Source organism: Microcaecilia unicolor, chromosome 3 (assembly GCF_901765095.1).
Source record: "Microcaecilia unicolor chromosome 3, aMicUni1.1, whole genome shotgun sequence".
Taxonomy (NCBI): Eukaryota; Metazoa; Chordata; class Amphibia; order Gymnophiona; family Siphonopidae; genus Microcaecilia; species Microcaecilia unicolor.
Genome location: NC_044033.1, coordinates 53,011,997 through 53,023,160, shown reverse-complemented (window position 1 = coordinate 53,023,160; position 11,164 = coordinate 53,011,997). Strand labels below are relative to the sequence as shown.

At 45.3% G+C, this 11,164-nt stretch overlaps 1 protein-coding gene across 9 annotated transcripts in view; it reads left to right on the top strand.

Annotated features, from left to right (window-relative positions):
- Positions 1 to 2,714: 2,714 nt before the first annotated feature.
- AFDN (afadin, adherens junction formation factor) overlaps positions 2,715 to 11,164 on the top strand; it is a 414,469-nt gene continuing 406,019 nt past the window's right edge. For 8 of the 9 annotated variants that reach the window (XM_030195932.1, XM_030195930.1, XM_030195924.1 and 5 more), the window contains exon 1: positions 2,715 to 3,061. In XM_030195932.1, coding sequence (XP_030051792.1) covers positions 2,960 to 3,061 — 102 coding nt within the window. In that variant the 5' untranslated portion in view covers positions 2,715 to 2,959. Of the gene's footprint in view, positions 3,062 to 3,736; positions 3,769 to 11,164 lie in introns of those variants that run through there. The other variant, XM_030195928.1, reaches the window with a different exon arrangement.

Genomic DNA, 11,164 nt, shown 5'->3' with positions numbered 1-11,164 from the left:
TGTTCTGTTGTGGATTGAGATCTGGCTAAATGTAGGGTTAAATGGCCAATTCTTGCATTGGAGGAAGGTGAATAGTGGAGTGCTCCATGGATCTGTACTGGGACCAGTGCTTTTTTACATATTTATAAATATTATGGAAATGGAAACAATGAGTGAGGTGATTTAATTTGCAGATGACACAAAACTATTCCCAGTTGTTAAATCACATGCAGACTGTGAGAAAATGCAAAGAGAGATTTGAAAATTGGAAGACTGGGCATTGAAATGGCAAATGAAATTTAATGTGGACAAGGGTAAAATGATGCACATTAGGAAGAATATTCCAAATCATGGCAACTTGATGCAAGGTTACACATTAGGATTTGCCATCCAAGAAAAAGATCTAGGTCTCATTGTGGACAATGTGTTACAATCCACTCCTCAGTGTATGGTGGTGGCCAAAAAAGCAAACATAATATTAGGAATTATTAGGAAAGGAATAGAAAATAAGATAAAGAATATTATATACCTCTGTGTTGTTCCCTGATGCAACCTTACCTTGGGTATTGTGTGCAATTCTGGCTGCTGCATCTCCAAAAAGATGTAGCAAAATTAGAAAAGATTAAATGAAAGGTGACCAAAACAATTAAGGAGATGGAACTTTTCTCATATGATGAAAAGCCTAAGAGGAAAGGGTTCCTCATCTTGGAGAAGAGATGGCTGAATAGGGATAGGATAGAGGTCTATAAAATCTAGAGTGGAGTAGACCGTGTAAACATGAATTGATTGTTTATTCTTTCAAAAAATACAAAGACTAGGGGACACTCCATGAAGTTACATGGTAATACTTTTAAAACAATTGGGAGGAAAATGTTTCACTTATTGAATAAGATTTGGAACTCATTGCCAGAGGATGTGGTAACAGCAGTTTATATATCTGGGTTTCAAACAGGTTTGGAGAAGTTCCTGGAAGAAAAGTATATAAACTGCTGTAATGGTAGACTCAGGGAAAGACACTTCTTATCCTTGGGGTTGGTGGGAATCTGCCAGGTATTTGTGTCCTGGATTGACCACCATTGGAAGCAGGATACTGGGCTAAATGGTCCTTCGTTCTGACTGAATATGGCAGTTATTATGTTATTAACTACCAAGCATGTTCTTCCTAGTGACTTTACATTCTGAACGAACAAGTATATATCAGCCCCATGGACACCTGAATGTGGAGTTCCCCAAGGATCCCCCCTCTCACCAACCCTCTTCAACCTAATGATGATACCCTTAGCCAAACTACTAGCCAACCAAAACCTCAACCCCTACATATATGCAGATGATGTCATGATTTACATCCCGTTTAAACACGATCTAAAGGAAATCACCAATAAGATCAACCTAAGCCTCCAAATCATGCACTCCTGGGCAGATGCATTCCAGCTAAAACTTAATGCAGAAAAAGACAAAATGTCTTCCTATTGGAATGTTTTATTGCAATCAATATACAGAAATGAAAACAAAGCATTGGCTTAGTTGTTGGGCGATATGTACAGGTGCCATTTGAGTTTATTCATGTATTATTTGTTTTGTGTGTTTAAATATTTAAATGTGTATTTATACAACTGTTTGTGTAAAATCTGTGATTTACATTTAATAGATATTTGTACCTATTGTTTTCGGTCACCAATATTGATAATTTGATCTTCCTACTTTGAAAAGTTAACCTATTCAACCCACAGCACAAGTTTCCAAACCGGTCTCAGGCTTCAACTTTGAGGCACCTGAGGAGGATGCAGTCCAGATAAGGAGGTCAAAACCTCCTAGAGTCCAGAGAAGGCTAGATTGAGTGCAGGCCGGGTGAAACTGCGCATGTACTGTCTCTTGACAAGCTGAGGTGGTGGGAAGAAGTGGAGACTGGAGAGAGTGAGAGAGGGCGTGTCTATTGTGCAGGGGGTGCAGTCCAGCGACAAGGAGGTCAAAACCTCCTAGAGTCCAGAGAAGGCTAGATTGAGTGCAGGGTGAAACTGCGCATGTACTGCCTCTTGATAGGCTGAGGGGGTGGGAGGGAAGTGGAGAGAGTGAGAGAGGGCGTGTCTATTGTGCAGGGGGTGCAGTCCAGCGACAAGGAGGTCAAAACCTCCTAGAGTCCAGAGAAGGCTAGATTGAGTGCAGGGTGAAACTGCGCATGTACTGCCTCTTGATAGGCTGAGGGGGTGGGAGGGAAGTGGAGAGAGTGAGAGAGGGCGTGTCTATTGTGCAGGGGGTGCAGTCCAGCGACAAGGAGGTCAAAACCTCCTAGAGTCCAGAGAAGGCTAGATTGAGTGCAGGGTGAAACTGCGCATGTACTGCTCCTTGATAGGCTGAGGGGGTGGGAGGAAGTGGAGAGAGTGAGAGAGGGCGTGTCTATTGTGCAGGGGGTGCAGTCCAGCGACAAGGAGGTCAAAACCTCCTAGAGTCCAGAGAAGGCTAGATTGAGTGCAGGGTGAAACTGGGCATGTACTGTCTCTTGACAAGCTGAGGTGGTGGGAGGAAGTGGAGACTGGAGAGAGTGAGAGAGGGCGTGTCTATTGTGCAGGGGGTGCAGTCCAGCGACAAGGAGGTCAAAACCTCCTAGAGTCCAGAGAAGGCTAGATTGAGTGCAGGGTGAAACTGCGCATGTACTGCCTCTTGATAGGCTGAGGGGGTGGGAGGGAAGTGGAGAGAGTGAGAGAGGGCGTGTCTACTCTACTGTGCAGAACCCGGCGTGAGAAGAATTAGGAGAGCTGGGAAAAGCAGTTTGGGATTTGCAAGTAGCAATTTTGGCTCGTTTGTTTTTTTTTTGTTGAAGGGGCTGGACGCAGGAAGCGAAACAGAGCAAGAACGAGAGAGCGCCTAGGTTGGCTAGGAGAGAGCGGAGCGGAGGCTTCAGAGTTTGGAGACACCTGAAGCCGGCTTCCTCGCTCCCTATCTGCCGCCGCAGCCGTCGTCTCTTGCTTCTTTGGGAAGAAGCATGGCGGGGAGCCGCGAGGAGGAGCGGCGCAAGTTGGCCGATATCATTAACCACTGGAACGCCAACCGGCTCGACCTATTCGAGATCAGCCAGCCCACTGAGGTGAGTGCCCCGGCGGTGTAAGCAGTCGAGGCCCCAAATAAGCAGCGCCTTTGGCAACTGGGGAAGGGTGACGGGGCGCCGCGGGGCAGTGTTGTACTTCCTGCGGGAAAGGTGAATGGTCCGTCCTCGTTTATCCCGGTTCTGGGTTCCCCTCCCCCCCCCCCCCCCCGGGTTCTGGCTTTCCCTGCACCCGAGCGAGCCTGGCAGGAATGCAGCCACGGAAGGGGGGAATTGGGTGTGTGAGTTCTTGCGCTGGAATCGGGCGGGCCCCGGCTAGCGTCTGGGATCTATCTGTCGATGCTGCTCGCCGTGGCTGGGCCCTCCCTTAACAACCTGCTGTGTGGATTGTTTTGCGCTTTTGTTCTTCGTTTGCTTAGTTCTCGTGAAGAAAACACCTGAGATCTTTTAATAAGGCAGATAAAAAAAAATGGGAACGATCAGCAAAGGTGGGGGGAAAAACTGGAGCTTTAATGAGGTGTAATATGCTTTTTTTGTCGTCCCATTTTAATTGGGAACTTTGAGGTTGGTTGTCTGAGGGCTGAGATCTGTGGTTCCGGGTTGTTAAGCCCTTGGGCAGCGTAACTACCTTGGTGGATCACCTGTTAATCAAAACATCCAGAGCCAGGCGCTGGCTGGGCCGAGCCGCGGGACTAGTTCGGTTTCGGGCTCCTAAGGGCGTAGTCTGATGTTTAAGATCCCAAAGAAAAGTAGGAAATTAACGCTCTTTCTTTTGGCTGGACCCTGACCGTAGGTTGTTTATTAACAAAGCTTGTGGAAAGATTAATAGGTTGGCTGTAGGTAATCTAGGGGAGAAAATACATATCATGATACAATCATTCTCAAAATTCTGAAGTTGGAAATAATATACTGCAAGGTGACATTTACTGACAATAGGTTACGTTGAAAGCTAGTTTCTTTGAACTAAGCCATTCTGTTAACTATATTTTGTGCAGTTTTAGAATGTATGAATGTAGGTTACACACAGATGCAATTAGACATATTTCTTTGGGGCTGATTTGGAGTCTGTGTGACTATAGATGGATCACATGTTTTTTATTGTTTTAAATTTGTGTATCCTCTTTTGGGTGGTCTTGGTATCTTGAGAAGACAGTTTAAAAGAACATTAAAGAGCGGGCACAGAATTTTTTTTAAAGGTTTTCGCCAGTTTTATATCTATGGGACTTGTGTTCAAAGGTACACTTTTACATACAAGGTAATGCCCGAAACACACACAAATCCCCAGAGTTCAGGCACTTTTGTTTTATTATAAGCACAAAAGGCACATGTGAAGTAATTTTGCAAAAGTATACTTTGTGGTAGCAAACTTTATGCATGATGTGTGCTTTGAAAGTTTATATGATTTTGAGTGCAAAACCATGGAAAAAAGCAGTACATTAATGTATAATACTACACAAATGTGTGAGTCTTTGTAGGACTGTTTTTGCAGGGAAAAAATAACTACAGCTCACAGGTTGTAAATATTTTTTTCAGAGCTGCCCAAGAGACAGCTCTGAAAAAAATATTTGTGATGGTACAGTATAATTTAGGGGCCCACTGGCTTGATTTGGAAGCTCTGCCATACATTCAATCTTAGGGAATCTACACTTCCTGGTGGCCCAGCCTAGAGGTGGGGTTAAAAGATTTTTAATCCCCCTCCCCAAAAACCTTGACCTTATCAAAAATGGCCCAGCTCAATCCCTACTAAAAGTGATCTTCGATGGGTCTATAACACAAGTGGGCACATACCTGACCCCAATCACTTTTGGGAAATATGAACTCTCCTCTGAAATCACAAGACATGAACCTTGGAATACAGTTAGTTTCAATACTTAATCTGATCCCCCAAATCCAAGCAACCTTCAAGAGCAGCTTCTATCACTTAACTACTCTGCCTGTCTCCCAGTTGTGCATGCCATCATAACATCAAGACTGGATTACTGTAATGCACTCTAAACTGGTCTGACTACAAAGGTTCTGCACCAGCTCCAATGGAATCAGAATGTTGCAGCAAGACTAATAGAAGGTTGTAAGCGACATGACCACATAACACCATTTTTTTGTAAAACCTTCACTAGCTACCAGTACAACACAATGCTAATGTTAAAACTGTTTGACCTTCAAAGCCCTTAAAGGAAATGGTCCAGAGTACTTGGAGGTATATAGAGAGTGATCCTGTCCTTCAAGGATTATCCTTAACCACACCCTCTCCAAAGAAAATCACATAATATAGTACCCACAAGCAAGTCTTCAGAGTAGCCCCCACACTCTGGAATGTACTCTTGAAAGGCTTGGTGTGGAAGCAGGTGAAAGCTTGGCGTGAAGGGAGGTGTAGGATGGAGACAGACCTTTAGCTTAACTTCGGTAAGGGGCGAAGATTTGGGAAGGTGGGATTAAAACATTTTAGCTCTGCAGGTCAGCTTGGGCCACCAGGGAATAGAGGTCCCATCCAAGGAGTGCCTTGAGTATTGGCCAGTGGGCTCTTTACATGTTTGTTTTTTTGTTTTTGTCCCACTGTGTGAAGAGACTTTTAAAAATTCCTCATCTTTATAATGTTTTCACAGGTTACTACATAAGGTCGTAGGAAGAACCTTTTACTAGCTCACATCTTATCCGTAATAGCTTAAGAAGAGTTATTTTCTGGCATAAGAGATTTCCTTGATCCCGGAGCAGATGCACAATCTAAATTTGTAACTGAGGCAGTGGAGGGTTAAGTAACTTGACAAAGTTCACAGGAAGAAGCAGTGGGATTTGAACCTGACTTTGCTGGTTGTCAGCCTGGTGCTTTAAAAACTCGACTTCTCTCACTTATATTTCATGTTTCTTCTCTAAGTGAGGGAGGTATTAGAGTTCTAGGGAGCTTTGTTTGTTAATCATGGTGGTATTGTGTATAGTTGATGGATCTTAATTTTTTTTAATTGAACTAATTTTATTTTCTGTATGTATTTCTATTTATTACGTTTAAAAGTGGACTAATACTACTACCACACCACTTTATTTACCCAATGATTTGAGTGTAAGCAGGAAGATTGATCGTAATTATTCTAAAAGGTTTGTGGAAAATATTTGTTGTTCTATAACTTTAATTTACTATTGGGGTTCTGATTTTGTTGAGATACCGATACCTTTTTAGTCAGTGTTTCAAATTCCTCGCAGTGCTCTTTTGCCCCTACAGTGTGCTTAGAGCAGTATCATAACTTCATATGGCATGAGTTCTGATTGATTCGTCATATAAGATATTGTTGATCTTCCCTCTTTAAGCAGGGCTGTTTTTTAGCAAAGACTTCAGTGTGAGAACCTGTAACATAAGAGAAGACATGCTGAGTCAGACAAAGGTCTGTCGGGTCTAGCATCCTGTGATAGTAGCCAGTCTGGTTTGCAAGTACTTGGCGAATCCCAATAAACTGATTTCCAGGGATGAACAGTGGATCTCCCCAAGTCCACAAAGTCTATTTATTTTTTTTTTTTAAATGGACTTTTCCCTTCAGGAACTTGTGTAATTCTATTTTGGATCCTGCGGTGTTGGTGGCTTTGACCACATCCTCTGGCAACAGATTGAACAGTTAATTGTGTGCTGGGTTAAAAAACAAACCTTTCTATTAAATCTAGTCATTAGTTTCATGATTGTCCTGTTTTGACAGCTTAAACAACCAATTCTTATCCTGCCAAACCAGGGATGTGCAACCTCATTCCTTAAGGGCAGCAACCCAGTCGGTTTTCAGGATTCCCCCAATGAATATGCATGAGATCTATTTGCATGCAATGGCTCCATGCCATCCCTGTGCTAGACCATTTCAGACAAGTGTGTGGGTGTTCCTTAGCGTAGTAGCAGATGAATCCAGAAACTGATGGGTTGTCCACCTGCCTGGGACAAAGATCCAGGACTGCATGCTGCAGGCAAGTTTGGGGTGTGTACTTCTTCTTTAAATTTCCTTGTGCTGTTGGGTTACACTGCAGAACCAGTATTGTATGACTGTGGAGCCAGTGGAGAGAGGTTCCAGGTGTGGGAAGGGGCAGCTGGGTTCTCAGATTTGGGGAAATCTTGTACAGGCCTCTCTTCCTGCTGACCAGACTTTCCTGCACGGGGGTGGGTCAGCGAGCTTTGATTTTGTCAGCGTGTTGGCTATGCAGTAGTTGCGGTTTGTGGACAACAGGCCAGTTCCGACTTGGGTTCTATCCAGGACACTCTGTTCTCATGGGGGATGGCTGAGGGAGCTCCTTCATTGAGGTTTCTAGGGAAGAGGAGGTGCCTGGACCTTCAGGGTCTGGTGAGCCTTTTTCGTCTGAGTTTGTGCTCTTGGTGCATCCAGCATAGTAACATAGTAGCGGCAGATAAAGACCTGTATGATCCATCCAGTCTGCCCATCAATATGAACTCATTACATATGGCCTAAAGTGTTACATCATATGTATACCTGTTCTTGATTTATCCTTGCGATTTTTAGGGCATAGACCATAGAAGTCTGCCTGGCACTGGCCTTGTTCTAAAATGTCTGAAGTTGTTGTTTAAAGCACCCAAAAAGCTACACTCTGGCCCATCAGGGCACAGACCATAGAAGTCAGCCCAGCACCGGTTTTCCTACCTAATCTCCCCTAAGCTTCTGTGGATCTGATCCTTCTAAACAGGATTCCTTTGTGTTTGTTCCACACATTTTTGAATTTGGTTACAGTTTTCATCTCTACCATTTCCCTCTGGAGGGCATTCCAGGTCCTTCTCAGTGAAAGAATACTTCCTGACATTACTCAGTCTGCCTCCTTTCAATTTCAGTTCATATCCTCTAGTTCTACCACCTTCCCGTCTCTGGAAAAAGTTTGTTTGCGGATTAATACCTTTCAAATATTTGAACGTCTGTATCATATCTTTTTATTATTTTTTTTAACTCATTCCAAAAGTAGAAAGACTAGAGGACACTCAAGGAAGTTACATGGAAATATTTTTTCATTCAATGAATAATTAAGACTGGAACTTTTTTTTTTTTGTTTTACATTTATACCCTGCGCTTTTCCACTCATGGCAGGCTCAATGCGGCTTACATATTGTATACAGGTACTTATTTGTACCTGGGGCAATGGAGGGTTAAGTGACTTGCCTGTGCCTGAAGTGGGAATCGAACTCAGTTCCTCAGTTCCCTAGGACCAAAGTCCACCACCCTAACCACTAGGCTTTTTGCCGGAGGATGCAGTAACAGCGGTTAGCGTATCTGGGTTTAAAAAAGGTTTGAACAAGTTCCTGGAGGAAAGTCCGTAATGCGCTCTTGAGACAGACATAGGGAAACTGCTTCCTCTGGGATTGGTAGCATGGAATGTTGCTATGATTTGGATTTCTGCCAGGTACTTGTGACCTGGCTTGGCCACTGTTGGAAACAAGATACTGGGCTAGTTGGACCATTGTTGAAAAGGAAAATAAACATCAAAAATTACAAGAGGGCTAGTAGGTGAAGTAGTATGACGTGTTACGAAGCATGCTGCTGCTAAGAACCAGCTGATATTCTTTCAGCCAGTTGGCAACTGATTGCAGGCAATTTTGTAAAGGATGTATAAAAGTGTTGTTGGAGGTGGTTTCCTTAGCGTCCTCCCACCCCTGGACCGGCCCAGACTCTGACTGATGGGTTATGCACGTCTTCCAGCAGGTGGAGACTGAGAATTCTGATTGAACAGAGTAAGCCAATAAAAGCCCTCAGTAGGACTACAAAGATCCAGTAATCTCAGTCTCCAGCTGGTGGAAGGTTGTGAGCCATTCAGTCTCTCTGAATTTTTTTTTTCCTTTTGTGCACCTGGGCTGTATAGAATAACCTGTTCTCTGGAGGCTGAGGTCCCCCAATCCTCCCTTTCACAGTCTTCAGTGCTGTGCTGGTTGACCCTTAGCCTCTTCAGGGGAAGAGTGTCTAGGCAGGGAGAGGCAGCTTTTTTCTCTTGGTTCACAAGAGAACTTAAGTGTCAGCAAAGTTTAATAAAAAGAATAACTGTGCAGCTTGTGGCATTGTCCTTTAAGTATTCACAGGCATGCCGGTTCTCCTCTGCTTGTTTTTCGGCTGCTCTCTCCTCCTTCCTGCTGGAGTTGCTAGTTAAAAAAAAACCGCTGCGTCTTCATTATGGCTGAGAAGCTGCGGCGCTGTTTGGGTTGTAAGTACTGCACTGCTGTTGAGGGAACTCTGGTGTCGGGTCCTGCGCAAGAGCTCTTGGCAACTGTCAGTGAGGCAGTGAAAAAGTCTGTGGTCCCGTTTTTGGCGGGAACAACTGCCATTTTGACGACTCCTGCTAGGCAGACAGAACAGCTGTTTCTGTGCAGTTTCTGGCTCCCCAAGTTATTTCGCAGGGTAATTCTCGTGTTTCTGCCGGGTTAGAGGCTGGCTTTCACCCAGAATTTGTTCTGCAAATGTACAAAGCCTTTATGCTACAGCAGGCTTACCCTTCTCCAGGGATTTCAGAAAAGAGACCCTTGGAGGGTCAGTTGGTAGCCGCTAAATGGGCCAGAGGCACAGGGGCTCTGGTCTAGGGTCTGACCCAGGCTTAGATATGCAAGCTTTGGAGGACCAGGATTTCTCTCAGGCAGACAATCTAGATGAGGATCCTGGTCCGGGAGTTTCAGAATCCAATCCCTTTATTCCTGGCGAGGATCCTTCTGTTCTTAGGATATTTCACAAAGAGGACTTGCAGGAGTTAATTTCTTTGGTTTCCTCCACCTTGCGTTTTGACGAAGAAGATGCTCCTGCTTCAGAGCCACGCAAGGTGGACCTATTAAAAGGGTCCGTAAGCCAGGCAGAACTTTTCCTATGCATCAGGACATCAGAGATTGTCATTCAGGCACAGTGGGATGTTCCTTACATGGCCTTTAGACCGGCTAAATCCATGGTATGTCTCTATCCAGTTCACAAAGTGGACAAATCTCTTTTAAAACCGCCTTTCCTTGTCATCAAGCAGATGAATCCATTATAAATGGGTTGTGTCCACCTACCAGCAGGGGGAGGTAACACTGAAAACCATAGTGCCTCTTGGCCAGCTAGCTCCATCTGCCTCTCAGTATTCTCTATCTCCCCAGCAGGGTTGAACGCAGCTTGTTCAGCTCCTTCAGAAATCTGCCTGGGGTGGCTCCTGTGCTTTTGCCAGTTGTAGCAGGGGTGTTGTGGCTGGTGGTGCCCACTTTAAAGGCACATAGGTTCGCCCTTTCCCTGCCTTACCCGGCCCCCGATGTGGATGCAGGCATATAGGTTTGCGCTATCCCTGCCTTTCCCACACTCTTCTCTGTGGATGCAGGAACATTGGTTTGTCCTTTTCCTGCCTTTCCCACTCTCCTGAACTTCTGGAGTGCCTCTGTAGCTGTTGCCTCTAACTTTCCTCACAGCGTAAAAAAAAAAAAAAGTGACCCTTTTTAGCGCTGCGATTCTGAGGCTTCCTTCTGTCTGTGCAGCGTGACTGGAGCTCTGGGACTCGGTCTGGTGAGGTAAGAGAGTCTTGTAGCTCCTCTGGGGAGGGCCCGTGATCAGGACGTTTTTTTTGGCGCGAATCCGCCATTTTGAATTTTCCGCCATTTTCAGCGATGGCTGCGGAGGTTGTTAAGCGCTGTTCACGTTGTGGTAAGCACAGATCCGCAGCGGGACTCTGTGAATCGTGCTCTTCAGACGTCATGTGTGGAGGGGTCTGAGGCCGGAGGGGAGCCTCAGATGGAGGCTACCAGAGGAGCTGCTTACCCCGGATTGGAACCGGGAGGCCAGGGTGAGCCTTTCTCCCCTGAGTTTGTGTTGCTTTTACATAAAGCGTTCATGTTAAAAAGAGCTCTGCCGCAGATGTCTGACTCTGCGTTGATACTTGGTTCCCCTCCGGTGGAGACCAGCCCGGGATTGCTATCAGGCGTTCTTTTCCCCAGATAGCTGACCTCAAGACAAGCACAGAAGGGTCAATTCCCCCTCAGAAAGTGGCGCACCCCCCTTCCCCCCCCCCTGTGGTTGGGCTGTGGAGATTTTGAGGGGTCTGGCAGGCCTTCGTGGTCAGAAGAGCCAGAGGAAGGTGTAGGATTGCCACTGGATCCAGATGATCCCACTGCGGTTAGGATTTTCCACCGCGAGGAGCTGCCAGCGCTTATTTCTGATGCCCTGCAGGCCCTCTCTA